This window comes from Pan troglodytes, chromosome 22 (assembly GCF_028858775.2).
Source record: "Pan troglodytes isolate AG18354 chromosome 22, NHGRI_mPanTro3-v2.0_pri, whole genome shotgun sequence".
Classification (NCBI taxonomy): Eukaryota; Metazoa; Chordata; class Mammalia; order Primates; family Hominidae; genus Pan; species Pan troglodytes.
In genome coordinates this window covers 38,175,506-38,197,337 of record NC_072420.2, presented here as the reverse complement: position 1 = coordinate 38,197,337, position 21,832 = coordinate 38,175,506, and the positions used below count along the sequence as shown (strand labels likewise).

Here is a 21,832-nt window from a genome sequence, read left to right as displayed (position 1 = left end):
CAGCACTTTGGGAGGCTGAGACGGGCAGACCACTTGAGGTCAGGAGTTCGAGAGCAGCCTGGCCAACATGGTGAAACATCAACTCTAGTAAAAATCCAAAAATTAGCCAGGCGTAGTGGCGCTTGCCTGTAATTCCAGCTACTCGGGAGCCAAGATTGCCCCACTATACTCCAGCCTGAGCGACAGAGCAAGACTCCATCTTTGGAAAAAAAAAAAAGAAGAAGAAGAATTAAAAGGAAGGATGGAAGAAACAAGTTTCTGACACCACCTATTAACAGCTGCGTAATCCGGTACAAGTCATTAATGCCTTTGGCCTTTCTCTTCTCATTTATAAATAGACTGATCAAGACGTGCAAATTGTCAGTTTTTCTTTTAAAAAACAAACAAAACCCCACAGGTGAACAGTTTTTAAAACAATGAAAGTCTAATTTCTCTGACTGCAGGGAAGTAAGGCCTGTCCCTGCCCTCCCATTCGCTGCCTCTGACCTTGAAAAATCTTCCAGAACACAGACTGAAAACCTGTAGACTACAGAATTGCACACAGTCTCTGTAGCCCTACAAGTCTATAATCCCGTTTACTCTACATTATTCAGACTGAGTATCCATTAATCCTACTGATCATTACTCTTCAACTCCAAATCATAATCTCAAAATTTAGAGTGATGTTTTTATCACTCTTCAGGATGGCCTTCATTCCTTATCATCTTTAAGCTTTCTGTTATTGTATTTAAAACCTGTAAAATGTATGCCAAAATACTTAACACTTTCTAACTGTTCTCCTTCATGAGTAGATTAAAATATCCTACTCCTATCTCATAATTCTAAACTTATATGACAACTGACAAATATGAAAAATAGGTATATTCAAACTGACCTCACATTTGAATGATTAAGTAGACATCTTAGCCTAAAAACAACTTTTAAATTACACTGTCATAGATGAAAGACAAAAAGAAATTATGAAAACAGAATTTGTAAAGCAATACATCATTTACCTCATTGGCACCACTGAACAGAGGTTCTCCAGTGTGCATTTCAACCAAAATACACCCGAGGGACCACATATCAATGGCAAGGTCATAAGGCATTCCCAGTAGCACCTCTGGAGACCGATAAAAGCGACTCTGAATATACTGGTATATCTGAAATATATTTCAAAATAGTATTACTTCAATTGCTTAAAACTGCAGTCAGCATTGGATTAAAAACATTGATCCGATATTAACAGAAACGAATTGGCTAATTCCTGAATTAGGGTTCCATTGATTAACTTCAACATTAGACTACGAATACGGCTTAAAGAACTAAACATTTCAAGGGATTGGTTAATCTGACTGTGAAATGCATAATACGTAAAGATTCAAGCCCTTTCATTTAGTCTAATCCTACCTAGTCATCATGATATTTCTTAAAACAATTATGCCTCACTAGGAAAAAAAAAAAAACACTATTGAAAGCAATGTATTTCCCTAATAATTATTTCTTCCTACTATGGCTGGCACTTAGTTTACCACTAACTTTACAACTAAATAGTATTTAAATTAACCCAAACAATGTATTTCTCAGCGTTAAAAGTCAAGTAACTTCAATATAATATAATTTAAAATTCAGATATTTGTACTCTTGCTGTCTCACAGATAAATCCCAGAAACACTGCCACATAAAGATTCAATTGAGAGCTGTCTCTGACCAATAGCTTCTTCTCTCCTCTTCTCTCTCTACCTCAATCCAAGACTTCTTATAGAAAGACAATCCTGAAATGGACTATTTTCAATGAAGTAATGTTAGGATGTCTTCAGAGACCAATTTGTTTCACTTATTAAAAGTGGGAAAGAAATAAAATCCTAACTAAATTTCCTAACACCCAAACCATGCAGCCAGAAAGCTCATGAAATTTTCTGTGGTTCCCACTGAAACCTCCAGCCAAGTCTTCGAGAACAATCTCAGGCCTCCACAGGTAGGTCAACCAACCTTAAGGAACTATGAGAAGAAAGTCTAATTTAAAAGAACTGGGAAGAAGTATTACATTTCCATGGTTTTTATAAGCCAATACCATTGTTAACTCCCTAGGCCCAAACACTCACCACTCCTGAGACTTTTATTTCACAGCTTATGCCAAGAACTTTGTCACCTCCCTATCTAATTTGTTTAAAGCAGTTGCTTTCCCCAAAACACACTTGCCCTACCACCTTCTGATTCTAATCCAACAGATCTAGGGGCAGGACCACTGCAGGTCTATTTTAGAAATAACTTCCCATGTGATGCCAATGAACTTGAATAGTTAAAAACTTATTGTAGGGATAACTGGCTCATTTTGGCTAGACAGAAATAATAATGTTTAATATTAGGACAAAATACATAATTTGGCTTAAATAGGGGGAAAATTTCCCAACTCTATAATCTATTCAAATTACTGTCAAGATGGGCATGTATTTTTCATTCACAATATACTCTCCCACATATTAACTACGAGCATCTCTTGATTTTTTGAAGGCATCTAAAACTGCAAACTTTGCTCCCTACTCCAATTTTTAAAAATTACTTTAACATTTGATAGCATCACTACCATGAGAAGTTGCAGAAAATAACAAAAAGACAGTCCTATTAATTGGCTATAAATCCTTATGATTAAACTTATCTGTTATAGTTAAAACCTGGACAAAAGTAGGACGGGACAGAAAATTTCACTAATTTGGAAAAATAAGAAACAGAAAAGTCAGTATGAAAAATTAACATCTGTATGTTAGCTGGGTTTCTTTAAAACAGAAGAAATATAGTTTCAATACTTAAAGCAAAAAGAATAGTGTTTAAAATGAGTAAAATATTATCAAATGGTGACACTAATTCCTCTCAAGAGGAGACCCCTATTACTTCTATTTTATACATAAAACAATGCTGTTAGAGTAGTTTTCATAATGCTGGAAGAATGACAGGAAAAAACTGCTTTCCTAAATCAGCTGAACTTATCAGCACTACGAACACATCTGTTTTTAGCAGTCTGAAAAAAACCAGTTTGGATATGTGTCAGAATTTATGTAAATTTTAAATAAGAGTGGGGAAAATAAGACAAACTTATTTATCAAAACAAGTAAGTCTATCAACTGAATTTTCTATACTTATACCATGACTAACGCAAAATTACCTGCATTTTTTTGAACCATCAGTTTTTGAGAAAAAAGATTTATCTTGATCCATCTTCAGAGAAGTATTTTACAGCAAAGATTCAATGTTCTAGTACTGGAAAGTCCCAAAATTTATACTAAAACCTTTACTTGGGAAATATAGTTACAAATCCCCTGATATTTAATCATTCCATCTCCTATTCTCTCCCTTAATCTTTTAGCATACATACAATTTTAAATATACCCATTTCAAAAAAATCAATGTCTTTTGACTCAAAGTATTGCTATTTGCATTTTAAAAGGTATTTCCCCAAAATAGATATCAACACAAGGTAATTAAGTGCTACATTTTAAAGATAAATAAGCATCCTGTAATTGCCTCTAAATGGTATACACCTTATTAACATTTCAAATATCTATTAGGTTGGCGCAAGTAATTGCGGTTTTTGCCACTGCAAAAACGGCAACTGCAATGGCAAAAACCGCAATTACTTTTGCGCCAACCTAATACCTACACTGTCCTACCTACTTCTATTTAATTTCTATTTAATTCACACGTTCTGAAATAATACTCACCCTCTGCCCCAACTGACAAGAACTGCCAAAGTCAACTATCTTGATTGCACTGCGTTTGGGGTTACAAAGAAGGATATTTTCAGGTTTTAGATCACAGTGAATGATACTAAGTTCTGGAGTCGCAAGGAAAAGCAGTGCAGTGCACATCTGTTGCGCAAACTTTCGTGTTAGGTTCAAAGAGACCCCTCGGAAATTGGTGTTTCTCAGCAAGTCATAGAGGTTGTAGGACAGCATTTCAAAAACTAAACAGAGATGGTTTCGAAACATAAAGTGGCGTTTCAAATGCACTGAAAGAGAAAACAGTTTCATTTTAAATTATATATACCAATAAACTGAGAGTAACAAACACATGCACTCTCAAATGTTCTATAACATTATTACATCAAATGCAGAGTTCAGTTAAAGTTTGGAGATCAGCATTTTGTAATAACAGCAGTTTTCAATCAGTTAAGAATATCTAAGTTGCTCTTCTGCTAAATTAAACAGGTACAGCATATGTCAGTAAGTGATATAAGGTAAGCAGTGCTACCAAAATGCCTTGTTTCTCTAAAAGTCAGATCTGAAAACATAAGTACCAAATGGACAAACAGCAGTGAGAATATTTCAGCAATTTTATCTTCATTTATAAAAGAAAGCACTTTTTACTTCCCGAGAGCCCTACCTCACAACTTCCTATGTCTAAGTTCCACCTACTGGGATCTCTGGTTTGTGACAATGCTGTAGTTGGCAGCCCTCTGTGTAGGCTTTGAAATGTATCTGCACTGCTGAACTTTAGATTTCACTGGTAATTTTCTGTCACAATTTTCATTGATAGCCTTTTTTTTTTTTTTACCCTTTAGGCAAATACAACAAATGTCTGAAAATCATGCTTTGGTAAAAGTATTGGAGGACTTAACTGTGTTTGTCAAATTGGTAAGTGACAACTCTTGTGTGAGACTGAAGGTTTGGAAAACTTCAAAATAAAGCTCAGCTACAAGAAGAGATGATAAGGAGGCTTGTGAGTGGGGAAACAGCATAGAATACATAGGTCGCTATCACTGTTGACCCTCTAAAAAGGCTGAATACTCACTAAATTGCTTCAAAGATTGTGCTTTAACTATGAACACTGACGTCACATCAGATGAGGTTATTCAATAAAGTGCTGACCCTCCCTGTTAACAGTCTTATATATACCAAACTGAGCACCTGTAACACAACTGCAATGACATAAAACACCCATCTGTCAAGGTGATTTTCATTTTATTTTATAGTATTACAAAATGAGAGGTTTCTCTACAGATCTATCTGGAATAAACTGATAGTAATCAATGTCTGATCACTAAGAACTGTGGATACATTGTGCTTTCCTGGGAATAGTCCTGGGCTGCCTGCCTCAAAGCAGTGAACATCAATATTGCTTTTAGATCTTTCATGGTATAGGTGATCTAAAGTTAGAATAAGTAACACAATAAAAATAACTACATGGCTATATAGGAGTCTACAGCACAACTCGATACTAAAAATAACAAAAGGAATCCTTAAATGTTACCTAAGAATGTAAAATATCTGCTCTTAGTCACTTCAGTTTATAGGTTTAAAACTAAAAACATAGTTCCATGATACCTCACAATCATGGTCCGTGGATGGCTTTTAATCTCCTGGTTAAGCAGGTGCCACTAAATGAATGCAAAAAGTAACTGCTGTCAGAATTCTAATGTGATTATAAAAATTCCTTTAAGAAGCTCTGTGATCACAATGTTCGTCCAATGAAAGATCTACTCAGTTTCACTTGACCTCACAATTCTTTATTCATTTACTTAGTATCTACAATGTGCTGAGCACTAAAGACATTGTCAAAGAAAGCTCAAACAAGCATATTTGTTCAGTCTTTTTAACCGAATTTTGGGGAGAATGGAGGGCTGGCAAGACTTTGTTGTAGACTTAAACTAAATTTTCTTTTAACTAGACCATGGCAGGTACCAAATAATCCAGATAAGAAATTTGGCTACACAGTAAAGAAGTAGATGTTTTTTAAAGTTCAAAGACAAGACAATAAAACTCATCAGAATAAATTAGACTCATCAATCACTTTAAAACTAATTTACAACATAAAAATCAATATGACTTTCAGATACCTTAAGTTTAAGGTATCAATTCAATTGATATGAACTTGTCTAATCTAAAGTTCTTTTGTTTTCCAAACAGAATCTCAGTTTCTTGAGACATTATGCATTCACCATCTTCTGAAATAAGAATTTAAAAACTCATCCAAAGAGTATCTGTAATAACTAATACAATTAATAAAATGATCATTAATGTCAACTTTATTCAAAACAAAATACTAGCATTATACATAATTGAGTAGCTAACATTTTTCAGTACTTAACTATATGCCAGCTATGTCTTTTTTAAATAAAGCAGAATTTAAATGTTACAGTAATGCTACCAGTATTTTTTCTGCTCCCCTAAGCAAATACTCAAGAGTGAGGAGAAGGCAGGAGGCATGTTCAGAGATCATTGTGTAAGTCAATCATCCTTAGAATGTCCTTGATGTGCTTCTAAAACCCTTGAATGGAAATGGGTCACCTCATGTAAGTTGTAACTGACAGTGAACAGCAAAATTTCATTGTGTGTGACAAGGTTTTAAGATAAGAATGGTATTATTATGAATTATATCAGTATCTATAAAGAAACTAAGAAAAATTAATACAAACTCATTTTATATTTTAATAATGAGGAATGAGAAGTATTTCACAAACAAAATCTAAACAATCTGAAGCTTGCCCCTTTTAAAGATCCATTATTTGTTTCTACCTTTTGGGGGTGGACCAAAGAATCATAATGTTTTCTTAAAAGATCTGTTAAATAAAACTCAGCCTTACGTGTATCAAATAAGGTCAGTGTTTCTGAACACAAGTGACTATGGATCTGTGCTGATCTTAAGGTCTGTATCTTCGATTGATGGCATCTTACATGAATACTTAACAGTTTTTTCCTTGACGGTACATAAAATGATGGTGTCTTACAATCACTGACATATTAGATTTGATTAAAAAATACTGCAAAAGAAGGTGTACTAGAAGATATTTTGCCCATGTATCAAATGGCCCTAGACTTCAGTATTGTCGTAATTCTTCTGTCTCCTGTTTCTGTTTTCAGAAGGAAGACTATGTGAGAATGAAACAGACTTTGGAGTGAGGCAGAAGTACGGTAGCTTCCAATCCTAGCTGCAGAGCCCTATGACCCTAGGTATGGGGCTTCTTATACAAACCAACCATAACTTAAGGATTCTACCATCTTCCTTATAAGACTGCTATAAATTATTACAGATGATGGAAGAAAAGCATAAGGAATGTGGTAGAAATTCAATAAGCAGTGGCTATTATCTCTTTTCTGTAGTCATAAATCTAATAGCTTCTAATGCTGCCAAGCTGATGAAGAGACTGGGGAGGAGCCTGAGATCTTGTTGCAGATGCCCCAAAAATGGTTCCACAACCACTAACAACATACTAGCTCACAACTAGCTTCTGAGCTAGATTAGAAATGGTTAAAGTTACTGGAAAGATGACCCTATGGATAAACATGCATCATTATTAGCAAACAAATGGTACCAGTAAGTTGCAAATAAGAAAACACACACACTATTCTCATTTGTTTCTACATGGTATGCTACCTGGAAGGCACATTCCCCAAGACTTAGACTATTACTACCAGATCAAGTCACTTATATAAATCTTGCTGTCCAACAGAAATAAACAAATTTTTAATCAGCCACTTTAAAATAAAATCAAAATATTTTGATAGAAAAGAGCCATTAATTCAAAGTTTCGGTGTGGGTTGGGGCACACTGCGCTGTTTGCCTGTTTGTTTACCTATGTAGTATTTCATTTCAGTGTCATGTTTGTTCATGAGCTCAAGAAGTCGCACTTCTATCTGCGCTTGATTCAGAAAAGCCTTCTTGTTCTTTATTATTTTAATGGCAACCCATTCTTGCTCCACACGATCATATGCCTTTACAACCTAAAAGAGAAAGATGAATAATTCTCTATTTCATTAATTGCAAAAATTTCACAATAATTTATAATTCACCTTAATTATAACATTTACCTAATTCTCAATTATATGTTTTTATAATTATTTTTCTGACCTTCCTAAGTAGAAGAGATGCCATCTATTTCTATTCAATATATATCCACTTATTACACAGTAACTTTAAATCAATCTTTTAAATTGAATTTCTTTTTGCATTTGTACAATATTTCTAAATATCCACAAAATAGATAATTTTCTTAATAAAATTAGATTAACTATTTTCCTCCTTCAGAAATAAATTTTGACTCTTGACAAATGCTTAGGTTTTATCTTTCTTACTAAATAACACTATAAAACAACTCATCGAACTATTCTTTTAATGAGAGATACCTGAACCCTAAGAATATGTATGAAATATTTAAAAGTTTATCGGCAGAAGGCTTCAGATAACTTTCTAACTTTCAATTAGATTTTCATACATAAAAACCTAAGTATATAAAAGAAAAATTGGTTTAGACTAAAAAAAAATCAAACACAAATTACCAGTAAAGTTCCACAATGCCACAAATGCCATAACTGGGGGATTATGATAGTTTTAAAATGAGAATTACTGCTAAGGAAACCACAGCGTTCATGAGCACACATCACCATGTAACACCTCTCACTTGAAATTTGACTCATTTAAAACGAGGTTCATACTACTATAAAAGATTTACATAAACATTACAAAATCAATATATAAGTAAAAGAAAATGTTATCTCTTATTAACCAGTGACAACCATTACAACTAATAAAATAGAAGTTACATTTATAATATTATATATTGTCTGAATAAGTAATTCTTTTAGATACACTTTCTAGCACATTCAAAAAGCCTGGGGATGGGGAAGGAACTCCAAATGATTCCAAGGTGCAGGATGAAACCATAAGGTCAGGAAGAGGATGAAACGTATGTTCTCAGATCTTCATCAGTCAAGGCTAAATCTACTGTGACAGATTCTGAATGGCTCAACTGAAATCAAACTTGAAATAAAAAATGCACTAATCTCTGGTTTCACTCAATTCTAAAAGACACTCTCTGTGGTCTTTTATAACAGAGGCTACCCTTGTAAACATGTAGCCAAGGGGTTCTGATATGCTTCTGCTTCACTGGATGTACTGACTGCACTAAGAGTTGCAGTTCAGTGCCCAGATCCTGATGGGCTGCAGGATAAAGGACACTCATGGGGGCCCAAGTATCTACTGACTTGCCAAACAGTTAACAGGCTAACTGCCAGTTTTTGACCATGAATTACAAATTTAATAAGGTTTTTTTTTTCTTTTACATCAATGCCTAGAGAATTTAACTGGTCTGGAGCCCAGACATCAGTAATTTTTTGGGTAAGCTCCCCAAGAAATTTCAATACGCAATCAGGATTGGTAAGTATTGGCTACGGAAATGGAGAAATCCCTTATTTGACAATAACCTGACACAGAATGTGGAGAAAGTCTGACCAAGTCTATACAGAAGATACTATTCTGGTGAGGGACAGGACCTGAACCTCAACGTGGACACTGCACAACACCTCAGCCCAAGAGGGGAAGTATCAGTCTGCCCTGGGAAAAAGGAGTTCGACGTCAAGCAGGACTCTATCGTCACAGGGTTCCTGTGCTCACTTGTTCTGTGGAATCTGAGTATGAGAAAACTAAGGTGAAGGGGAGAAGAAAAACCTAACTATGAGCACAAAGACTGAGTCATCAGGAGCCAATCAGCTTAGAGAGCAGCCTGTATGGCTACAATTTGCATGGTAGATGTCAGGAAAGTTAGAAAGTAAGCTATTAGGCCCTGTACAGCAGCTCATGCCTGTAATCCCAGCATGATTTGGGAGGCCAAGGCAGGCGGATCACCTGAGGTCAGGAGCTCGAGACCAGCCTGACCAACGTGGTGAAATCCCATCTCTACTAAAAATACAAAAATTAGCCAGGTGTGGTGGGGGGCGCCTGCAATCCCAGCTACCCAAGAGGCTGAGGCAGGAGAATCACCTGAACCCAGAAGGCGGAGGGTGCAGTGAGCCAAGATCGCACCATTGCACTCCAGCCTGGGCAACAAAAGCAAAACTCCATCTCAAAAAAAAAAAAAAAGGGGGGGGGGGACCTATTGAGTGCAACTGCCCAAACGTTAGTGAAGTTTTCATGGTGGAGGTAGCACTCTCTAGGTCTAGAGCAGCAGTCAATTTTTTCACGGCCAGGGTAGGCAGGGGTGAGGTGGATGGTTTGGGGATCAAATTGTTCTGCCTCACATTATTAGGCATTAGATTTTCATAAGGAGTACACAACCTAGATCCCTCGCATGCACAGTTCACAATTGGGTTTGAGCTCCTTTGAGAATCTAACGCTGCTGCTGATCTGACGGGGCGGAGCTCAGGCGGTAATGCTTGCTGACCACTCACCTCCTGCTGTGTAGCCCAGTTGGGAACCAGTAGAGGGTATTCACACCCATAGTTAAGGACTGGGCCTCACAAATGCCTTTCCTTAACAGGCTGACAGAGAAGCTGCTTCTGACTAACAGGAAGACCTTAATCAAGAGGGACTCCCAGGCCAGGTGTGGTGGCTCAGGCCTATAATCTCAGCACTGTGGGAAGCTGAGATGGGAGGACTGGTTGAGCCCAGGAGTTCAAGACCAGCCTGGGCAACATAGTAAGACCTCACCTCTACAAAAAAACAACAAATTAGCCAGGCATGGTGGCACGTGCCTGTAGTCCCAGCTACTCTAGAGGCTGAAGTGGGAGGATCACTTGAACCCAGGAGGTCGAGGCAGTGAACCATGATCACTACACTCCACTGCACTCCTGCCAGGCTGATACAGTGAGACCCTGTCTCTTAAAAAAACAAAACAAAACAAAACAAAAGAAAGGACTCCCAAAGCACTGAAAAACCCCTCAGAAGAAATTCAAGGAAAAAGTCCCTGGATTATGTGTAATTACCAAAATTCTTTCAAATCATGGGAAGAAGACATATACACGTGACATCAGGGACTGGTAGGGCCACACTGGAGTGACACAGGTCTAACACAAATGTTCATATTTGCTTACACATTTATTTTTCTGGATTTAGACCTGTGGCTGCTAATGACATAGAGTGTTGTGGGAAGTCAGGGACTCCAAACGGAGGGACCAGCTGAAGCCATGGCAGAAGAACATGGACTGTGAAGATTTCATGGACATTTATTAGTTCCCCAAATTAATACTTTTATAATTTCTTACGCCTGTCTTTACTGCAATCTCTAAACATAAATTGTGAAGATTTCATGGACACTTATCACTTCCCCAATCAATACCCTTGTGATTTCCTATGCCTGTCTTTAATCTCTTAATCCCGTCATTTTCGTAAGCTGAGGAGGATGTATGTTGCCTCAGGACCCTGTGATGATTGCATTAACTGCACAAATTGTAGAGCATGTGTGTTTGAACAATATGAAATCTGGGCACCTTGAAAAAAGAACAGGATAACAGCAATGTTCAGGGAACGAGAGAGATAATCTTAAACTCTGACCACTGACCCGGGCGAAACAGAGCCATATTTCTCTTCTTTCAAAAGCAAATGGGAGAAATACCGCTGAATTCTTTTTCTCAGCAAGGAACATCCCTGAGAAAGAGAATGAGCCCCTGAGGGTAGGTCTCTGAAATGGCCCCCTTGGGTGTGGCCATCTTCTATGGTCGAGACTGTAGGGATGAAATAAGCCCCAGTCTCCCATAGCGCCCCCAGGCTTATTAGGACAAGGAAATTCCCGCCTAATAAATTTTGGTCAGACGGGTTGTCTGCTCTCAAACCCTGTCTCCTGATAAGATGTTATCAATGACAACGGTGCCCAAAACTTCATTAGCAATTTTAATTTCGCCCTGGTCCTGTGATCTCGCCCTGCCTCCATTTGCCTTGTAATATTATATTACCTTGTGAAGTATGTGATCTCTGTGACCCACACCTTATTCGTATACTCCCTCCCCTTTTGAAAATCCCTAATAAAAACTTGCTGGTTTTGCGGCTTGTGGGACATCACAGAACCTACCGACATGTGATGTCTCCCCCAGATGCCCAGCTTTAAAATATTTCTCTTTTGTACTCTGTCCCTTTATTTCTCAAACCGGCCGACGCTTAGGGAAAATAGAAAAGAACCTACATGAAATATCGGGGGTGAATTTTGCCCGATATCTGGCTGAATTTCCCCCGATAATACAGTACACTTTCTGTTTTAAGCATGATGGCTTTTTCCTCACAGGTTAAAAAAGAGCATGTATTTTGTGTTCTCTCAGGGCAGGAACAGAGAAGTAAGCACATGCAGGTTCCATAGTTTAAGAAAACAAAAAAAGGCAATTTAGGAAAAGTCATTTTGATTCCCATTCTATCCTCATCATCGAAAAGTCAAAAGTTTGGACTGCAGATTAATAACCATCTCATTCCACAAGGGTTGCAAGGCAGAGGAGACTGGGATTATCAGCAAATCACACCTCAAACAAAACACAGCTCTGTGACTCAATGTGATAGAAGGACTTACAACTGGGAACAGCTGGGGGACCACAGCCAGAGATCCCCCTAACATTTTTTTTTTTTTCCCAAATAAATAGAGACAAGGTCTTGCTATGTTGCCCAGGCTGTTCTGGAATTACTGGGCTCAGGTGATCCTTCTGCTTCAGATTCCCAAAGTGCTGGGATTATAGGTGTGAGTCACCACGCCTGACCCGAAAAAATATTTTTAAAAATACAAGAAGGCCAGGCATGGTGGCTCACGCCTGAAATCCCAGCACTTTGGGAGGCCAAGGTGAGCAGATTACCTGAGGTCAGGAGTTTGAGACCAGCCTGGCCAACATGGTGAAACCCTGTCTCTACTAAAAATACAAAAATTAGCCAGGTGTGGTTACAGGCACACACCTGTAATCCCAGCTACTCGGGAGGCTGAGGCATGAGAATCACTTGAACCTGGGAAATGGAAGTTGCAGTGAGCCGAGAGTGCACCACTGCACTCCAGCCTGGGTGACAGGAGTGCAAGTCTGTCTCTAAATAAATAAATAAAGCACAAGGAGAAAGACCCAAAACTCTTGGTATTGGTGCGACTGATACAAGAGACTAAGACTGCCTGCCTGCTTAGAGGTCTGATACAGTTACAACATGAAATGGGAGAAAAAGCCAGGGAACAACCCCCAGCTTTCCAAAGCCTCCTGAAAAGTGAGTGGACTCCCACTGCACCACCTGAACATGGTAATTCTTTTCTCTTTGAAGTGGTCTATCAGACAAGAAGGTAAATACCTCTAGCATATGTAATTAACAATCATCTACAGACTATACAAGGCCCATAACAAAGAGGCAATACTATCTATTAAGTGATTAAAATTCATCAGTCATTAGTAAAATGAGCACTTGGTAGCCATAAAAGTTTTTAGAAGTCTAAGGAGTTTTTATTACTGATGCAGTATCACTACCTTTAAAGAATTATGGTCATCCAAATACTTGCATATCCACTGCTGAGCTCTATTTGCAAATATTAAAATTACACTCTTGAGGAAGGGCTGTTAACAACAAGATTCACTAAGAAGTTCTTTCTAACTAATGAAATTCAGCATTTTCCATGAAATTACCTGTCCAAAGGAACCTTTGCCTATCAAGGAGTCAATTTCGTAACGATCCATCCACTTTTCTCCGTTTTTTACAATATAATCATAGTTATCATCATCATAACCATCATTGTAAACCTTCCGTTCCTTCTTATGACTAGAATCGTCTCCCTGGCCCTGTTGGTGTCTTCGCTTCTTTTTTGCATAGTAAACCTGAAATGAGAATACATAGTGTTAACTGTAAAATTTAAATCACTGTGAGGAAGGGCATTATCAGAGTATATTGACACACATCTATTTTCTACAGTTGACATTTGAGTTAGAAAATAATACTGATCTAACCAATGAAAAATTTTTTACAGTGAAATTCATTATAGTTATACTGTTTATAGACTTTGTAAACAAAAAATGTTAAGTTACTTGTCCAAAGTATGCCATTCAAGAAAAGTAAAAGGACCTGGTTTATATTTATTTGTTAAATTGAAGTATAATTTATATACAGTGAGGTGGCACGGATCTTAAGAGTTCAACATGAGGAATTTTGACAAAAGTTACCAAATGCCAAACAGCCAAGTAACATTTTCATGTCCCTCAAGTTCAAGTTCTCTCATGCCCCCTTCCAGTCAATCCCAACTTTATATTTGGGATATAAAGGGAATTTATTGATATAAATTCCCTCTTCTGTAACTTGCATGAATTTATTTATATTTGATTTTATGGCAACATATTTTTAAAATAAGTTTAAATGTAGACGAAGTGATGTTTTACTAAAATAAATAGGCCCTCTGAGACATGCCCAGTTTTTAAACCTATAAAAATATAATGATTAATGAAAAACAGCTATGGCCTCTTAGCCCCCACTCCCAAAGACCATATGCCTATGGTTAATCACAGGCTGAGTTATTTTCTTTAACACTGATTCTGGGCCGGGCGCGGTGGCTCACACCTGTAATCCCAGCACTTTGGGAGGCCAAGGAGGGTGGATCACGAGGTCAGGAGATCGAGACCATCCTGGCTAACACGGTGAAACCCCGTCTCTACTAAAAATACAAAAAATTAGCTGGGCATGGTGGCGGGCACCTGTAGTCCCAGCTACTCAGGAGGCTGAGGCAGGAGAAAGGTATGAACCCGGGAGGCGGAGGTTGCAGTGAGCCGAGATCGCGCCACTGCACTCCAGGCTGGCAGCCTTGGTGACAAAGCGAGACTCGGTCTCCAAAAAAAAAAAAAAAAAACAAAAAACAAAAAACACCAACACTGTTTCTAAGACTAGTAAAAAAAAAAAAAAAAAAAATACTAGATGAACGAGGAAATAGTCCAGGTAACTGGTAAACTAACTTTGGCGAAATTATAAATTACACTGCATGGAGTAACATCAGAAAAAGTCTACTTTATAACATGGTAAGACACTTAAAAACAAGCTCCAACAAAGCTACTGTTAACAACAGTTTAACTGTAGCTTTGTTAACAATTTATCAGATAATAACAAATTGAAATTAATATACTGTTATCAACAATTTATCAGATATATTCAGATAATCACAAGCTAGTCTGGAACATGTTTATAATATATAAATGTGTACAAAATCTAACTCAGAAATGTTCCTCACAGGGTTCATTCTAATTTTATGTTGCCACACTGCCACTGTAATGTAGTAATACTGTCATTAAATAACATTAAATTGCTATAAAATTTGCATGTACCTAAGAACATCTTTTCACTTTTCAGCTAAGCAGCTCTAAAGCTGGCAAAGGACAAGCCTTCAACATGAAAGGGTGCAGGGCTCCCACTAGAAGAGGAAAGAAAACATGGATTCTTCTCCAGAAATGCTCCTTTAATAATTAACTTTGGAGACAAAGTTGAAGCCACAAGCAAATGGCAATGAAGCCAATGGTCCAAGACACCAGAAAAATTTTCGGTGGCAAAACACCAAGTACAGGCAAGGAATTCAAAGTGCTGTGTCTGTTTTTTATCTTATTTACTTACAACAAAAAAGCTTCTGGACATCTTATCATAAAAAGATATAGATAAAAGAACACATAAAAAGTTAAAAGACAATAAAATCACAGAAATATAGATAGATCAAATAAACTAGGCCAAATGCCTGTAACTAGGTATTAAACATATTTCAGAGCTTCCTGACACCCATGGCAAAAGCAGAAACAAATATATAAAAATTCTAGCAAAAATTCTAACACATATATACTTTTAGAGTCCTTATTCCCCTTTCTTGTTTTGAATAAGTTATTACAGAACTCAAATGAAATAAAAAACAAAAAATAAATAAAAATTAAAAAAAGAAATAACAGTATATTAAATACAACCTTAAAAAAATCAAGTTATCCACAATTATCTTTATACTCTGCAGTCCTTGTTAATATATCTTTTACATAATTGTAATCATATTATTTCTAAATCATTGGTCTTCATAATAATCATCAATATGACAACTACTAGGAATGAAAAAAAGTTCAGGGTAAATAGGTCGCACTTTTTTTCTCAATGACGTATTGCAAGATAGATGTTATTATAACAAATCAAGTCTTACCTCATTAATATGCTTGTATGTTTTGATCAAGTCAACAGAAAGTTTTCTCAGGGGAGCAGTTGCTGGGTCACGGAAGGTTTGGGGCATCCGCCTCTGTAACATGACAATATCAGGCATCACCTTAAATAGACAGAAAAGACTAGCACTTTAACTATAAGATATAAATTCCCTCTTCTGTAACCTGCATGTATCTACTTTTTTAAAGATCGCTACACATTAGATGATTATACATTCTCTCTCAAAGTTCCCTTTCATGTGGATTCCAATAAAGACAACCACTAGAACAAATCAATGAAATTAGAGGATAATATGCCCAGCTGCCTGAGGCTTTGATCCTATTCCGCCGAATTTAAAGTGGTAGAAATGCAGACATACGCCAATCTAGGAGACACACAGGATGCTGCCCACGAGGACTTCTCTACCACACAATTAGCCCAAAGAAAATTTTTTTCTGAATTATTCCTAAAACCTGACCAGGTTCACAACTAGCAGACAAAGATAAACCCAGCCCTCAGAGGCAACTTTCAGCTTCCTTAACATAGGATTTCAGGACCCAGCTGGCACCAAAAAAGGAGGCTGGCAGCAGAGCACCATTCCCTCCAACTGCTCCTAATAAGAAGAAATTCAGCTCCTAATGTCTCCAGACCCTGCTGCCCTCTGACAAATATCTGCCCCTAACCAAGGCTTGCCCTCACAGTCCCCTTCCCTGTTCCCAACTCATGGCTCTCGACACCATCTGACAGGCAATGAGGGGTTCCACCGTGAGCATCCTGCTAGACCGTTTCCACAGCAATTACAACAGATGATAGAGCAGGGGCATGCACCCCCTCTATACACACACCTCAGGAGTGCTGTGGCTAGCGTCAATGATCCTGGATTGCTGTCCGAGTGCCACTGCTCCAGCAAGTGTCATGCCTCAGTCAAAGGATTCCCAATGGGGGTTCTTGCATTCAACAGATCCTCAAAACCAATTATTTCCATCAAGGTGGACACAGCCATTCCCCCTGGCCCATCTTTGTGTTCCTGCCCAACTCTTCTGGACATTTGTGCTGGGAAATGAGCCAGAAGACCCTGACACAACGTCTCTCCAAGGACACTCGGGTCAATCGGAGGGGCAGAGTGACAGTAAACACATCATACTAAGACCTCGCAAAAATGTGTGGAGTCATGGTATAATTGTTAACCTACCCCACACCAAAAAAGAGAAGAGGGGAGGTTTGTACCAGTGGACAGAACAGGAAAAATCACCATCCATGTGGTCTGAAAAGACAGAATTGTTACAGCATTTTACGTGCTGTAAATCATGAACTTTACTACGTGCACTTTATCATGAACCAACATTAACACTGGTTTCTTCTGCATGTATACTCAAACTCTAAAAAGTTGTTACCCAGGGGGCAAATTCACCCATTTACTGAAATAACACTATCTCTTCTCAAGGTCCTGTGCTTCTTAATTCCAAATAAGGCTGAAGGGGGGGGGGAAAAACCCTTGGTGATTATAACTATTTGTCTGACAAAAATCATCAGAATTAAGAAGATGATCTGAATTATTTAATTTTTCAAATAGATAGTCTTACTTTTCTAAACAGTAGCTAATGCTAAGTTCACAGAATATTTTTATACTATTCCTTAAGGACTTAATGCATAAATTAATATGGGTAATAAACGTCAGTTTTTCTGTGAATGAATGTTGTAAGCATTTAGGGTGATGAAAGGTTTCCCTTAAATGTCTTTTCTTTTTTAATTTAAGTTCCCAGCATTGTTTTCATGCAGGTAGTTTATTCAGTAAGCCCCTTTCTTGGGCTGGTGGAGTGCAGCCTAAATGTAAGGTTTCACAAAATCTGAATCAGTGCAATGCTTCATTACCGCTACAATAAAACTTGACAGGAAGTATAAGTCATTGGTAGAGTCAACCGAATAACTTAATAATAAAGTAACAATAACAGTAGCAGGTATTTACTGAACAACATGTTTTTAGCGTGCATATTTTTACAAGTCTTCCATGCAATCCCCTCAACAATCTCAAGGGAGATAAATACCATTCCTGTGACCATTTTACACATGAGAAACCAGAGTCTCCAACGTTAAAGAACTTGACCAAGGTCCCAGAGCCAGTTAAAGAACAGGAAAATCACCCTCCGGGTGGTCCGAAATATTATCGTAGTGCAGCTACTATAATATTGTAGCTGAAGATGTCCATGCCTAACCCCAGGCTCTTAACAAGGACACCTTCCCAGGAGCTCCCTATCAATGTTACGCCTCTAGTCTACCCTCTTAGCAGTCATTTTTAGGCTATTTGTTGAGCAAAGTAATTAAGGTATGCCTAAAATAAGCAAAGGCATTTATTAAAATTAGTTACATCAAAAAACTGTGAATGTCTTTAAGTTTTTAACTTGCCCATTTACAATTCCACTGGTATTTCAAACATCTGAAAAAAGAATCAGTAACTACATTCAGGAGTAATGATGCTCACTCAAAAACACCAAAATCACATACAATCAAAAAAAAAATTTCAAATATACAGTACATATACAAAATAGGATATAAACATGAGTTACATGATCAAATTTCTGCACTCAATATGCGTGTGTGCTGTGTGCTTATTAGCACTTCACAAAATGTTGCTAATCTTTTCCACAACTGGTCATACTCTGCCTACAAGGCCAAGCTGTTTATATTTCATGCTTCAAACAACATCCTGCATTGAGATGCTCAAAATACATGGAAAGAACAAATAAATGTCTACAAAGCAAGTAATACTCCCTATGCTTTCATTGTGATTTCATATTAACCAAATTTTTCTTTTGGAACATTGTGATGCCATTAGTACATATCCAGAATTAGAAAGCAGCTTTTCCAAATACCTACTTATACATCTATACTAACACTCAAGGCCAGCCCTAAGCATCTGACACTTTCTCTACTTCCTGCTTCTGCTAGCCGAAGTCAAGAGAATGTACAGTAATAGAGCAAGCTCCCTTCTACCTTCTACAGCAAAAAGTTAAGTCCATGGTGTTCAGAGGACCCAGGAGCTCACCAAGCTGCAGAAATGACCCCTTTTGCAAGGCAAGTAACCTAATAAAAGGGAAGTTGAGGTGACCTCCTCCTGCTGCCTCAGCTATCTGCCTCCAGGAGCTAGAAACAGCACGCCCTCAATGCTCACATCTCTTGCTCCTTTTACTTCACCCAGATTACAAACCTCCTGCTTAGATCAGTTATAAGAGCTAAGACAATAATTAACTTTTGTCCTGAAAAGATTCTTTAGTATAAGCTCTAGGACTCCTTTCAAAAACTGTTTTCCATTATAATACCTATTTCATTTTATTTATATTTACCTCCTGTTTTCCTATATAATGAAGAATCAGAAACACTGTATTCTGCCTTTCTTGTTATTTTGAGAGCATTAATAAAGCTGAATAGCATCTATAACACATATCCAGGGTACTAGAATTTAAGAACTATGGAAGATATTGTGAAAACTAGAATAGCCCAGAGAGCCAGCATTCCAAACATCAGTCTTCCTCTTCTACACCTACTTTCGCTCTATTTCTCTTTTAAAAGACATCTGACAGGATGATTAACAAGAAACAATGAAAATTAAATAATGAAATTACAGTAAGTTTATAGCTAAAAGGTACTTTGTATGTGTTGGGGGTTCTAGTCGGAGGTGCCAATTTGACGCCCAAAGAACAGATATGAAGGGTACAAATAACCTAACTCAAATCCTACAACCAGATCATGAGCCGGCCAAGACCTTGAAGCCAGGTCCTATGACTAGACTATGCCACTTAATACGCAGCCTACACTTTAGTTACAGGAAAGGGATCCTCTAATATGACTCCCTTATTAGGCCCAGAAATTTTTGGATTTTGGCAGAAATATTTGGCTGAGTATTATTACTTTAAAGATAGTCTTTTTACATCACACAAATCTTTAAAAGTATTTCATAGCTTAAAACAGAAATAGTAAGTGAAATATCTCTTATTTTATATGATCCAAATACAAATAAGACGTTAGTTGGATATAAAAATAGGTGCTTTGCTAATTAAATTATTTACTAAAATAATATAATGATAAAAATGACTTTAAAGGACTGAAGTTTTCCTAGCCCGCTGTAGACACCAGAGGTTAGACCTGAAAGAGCACTGTATCTAAGAAGAAGGAAGCCCAGGCTGGACCCCACAGTCTCCTGCTCACACACGGAAAAGTCACAAATGGGAGCGCAGTCCTTTCAGCTGTGAAACACATTAAAAACAGCACTCTGCCTGACAGGCTGCTTTTGAACAAGCAGGAAAATTAATCTGAATCAACTTGGTTTCCTCAAAGTGCAAATGGATCATCGTGTTATTATTATCAGATTTCCAGGCAGTTTTCTTCTGGTACACAATTAAACACTTCCTAAACTTGGACATTCTGAACAACTGTCCCAATTCTCAAACACGCAACTAAACTGAAATCAATTCACTACATAAAATCTTAAGTCCTGCCAAAATTCATCTTATTATTAACTATTTAACTGTGAATGTTAACATGTTATATATTTTAAACATTATGTCAGCCTACTAGCAAAATTTTATTACAAACACGTTTTAATATAAACAAGACACCAGGAAAAGACATACTTTTAAATCTCCCAACTCTTTTATCCTCACACAATATATTAAAAGACCTAAACAAAAGAATGGCAAACCAAATTTCTAAGTCCATGGAAAAGCAGCCATTTTCAGTGCTCATCACACATCAAATATCCGTGGGGCAAGAAACTTTCATACAACTACAGCTATTAAGTCTCCCAAACCAAAACTCAACGTAGATGGTGCAGTTAATTTAGAAAGATATTAAAAATACATACACATACGTATATATGCATGTGTATGTGTGTGTGAGTACCAAGAGTTCAGCATGTATTCTATTTACACCATTCACTTCATAGAAAAATGGTGAATAGCCTGTCTGAATATTAGAATAAATAGCACGGTTAATTTGCATACATCTCTTTTGAATTTTAGGGAGTTTTGTATTTATTTTTACAAATGTGTAGAAAGGTAGTTTAAAATAACACAAAATTGGTTCTGTAAGTTTGCTGTAATGGAATCTGACTTGCTTTCCTGTAACGGTTTTAACTTAGCCACCTTTCCATAAAAATAAGCTTTTTCTTTAAGATCCTTTAATATTCTTCAGAAATAACTTTTCCCCTTTCTATTACAGAATGAGAGACTGTGGTTATGTTTATGAGTGTTTAAGTGAAATACAAGTAAAAATTAAAAAAAAAAAATTTAATGCAAACTTAACATGTTTTCCCAATCCATAATCCCACGTTGCATGTAAAACTGAAAGCCATTAAAGCATTTTGCCTACTTAGTATTCCAACATTTTTAAGGAATAAACTGCCATTCCAATAGTCATTTCCGATACTCCATGAACTTACCTGGTTAGTTAGAGGTTGCTGAATCTGGTCAGAATATGATAAGGCAGAAACCTGTTGGTCACTTATGTTTGGCTGGCGACGGTCACTGTACTGATGTGAATGGGGCATCTGTCCAGCCATCTGAAGGCCAGCAGCATGGAATGAAAATGACGGTGCAAGCCGAACAGATGAAGGTTTGCATGCTGAAGTCTCTCCTCCTACAAGAAGATAAGTGAGGTTTAAAGGAAATATTCATATCCTAATGTTTGTATCATTTGACATATCTAATGGCTCCTTAAATAAGAACTTTAGGATATTCAATATTAAAAAACTTTTCTAACTACAAACAGGTATATGTTACTCAACACAACAGTTATGTTTTTAATGGTATAAAAGATCCATAGTGATTAAAATGAATATAAACTTGTATTGAGAAAATCTTCAGAAAATCTTTTTGTAAAGCAACAGCAACAACCTTTAAGACTTACTTTCACCTACGAGATTTTCATAAATTAAGAACCATAATACAAGTTAAATAAGTAATCTTTTAATTATTGAGGGACTTCTCCAACAGACCAGCTC

At 37.1% G+C, this 21,832-nt stretch overlaps 1 protein-coding gene across 11 annotated transcripts in view; it reads right to left on the bottom strand.

Annotated features, from left to right (window-relative positions):
* The window catches only part of DYRK1A (dual specificity tyrosine phosphorylation regulated kinase 1A), a 149,214-nt gene that overhangs the window by 21,063 nt on the left and 106,319 nt on the right, over positions 1-21,832 (bottom strand). For 5 of the 11 annotated variants that reach the window (XM_009424841.5, XM_063803675.1, XM_024352343.3 and 2 more), the window contains 6 exons: positions 21,272-21,468; positions 15,842-15,961; positions 13,320-13,508; positions 7,550-7,697; positions 3,699-3,985; positions 996-1,142 (listed from right to left, as the gene is read on the bottom strand). In XM_009424841.5, coding sequence (XP_009423116.1) covers positions 996-1,142; positions 3,699-3,985; positions 7,550-7,697; positions 13,320-13,508; positions 15,842-15,961; positions 21,272-21,468 — 1,088 coding nt within the window. Of the gene's footprint in view, positions 1-995; positions 1,143-3,698; positions 3,986-7,549; positions 7,698-13,319; positions 13,509-15,841; positions 15,981-21,271; positions 21,469-21,832 lie in introns of those variants that run through there. The other 6 variants (XM_063803677.1, XM_024352345.3, XM_063803676.1 and 3 more) reach the window with 2 other exon arrangements.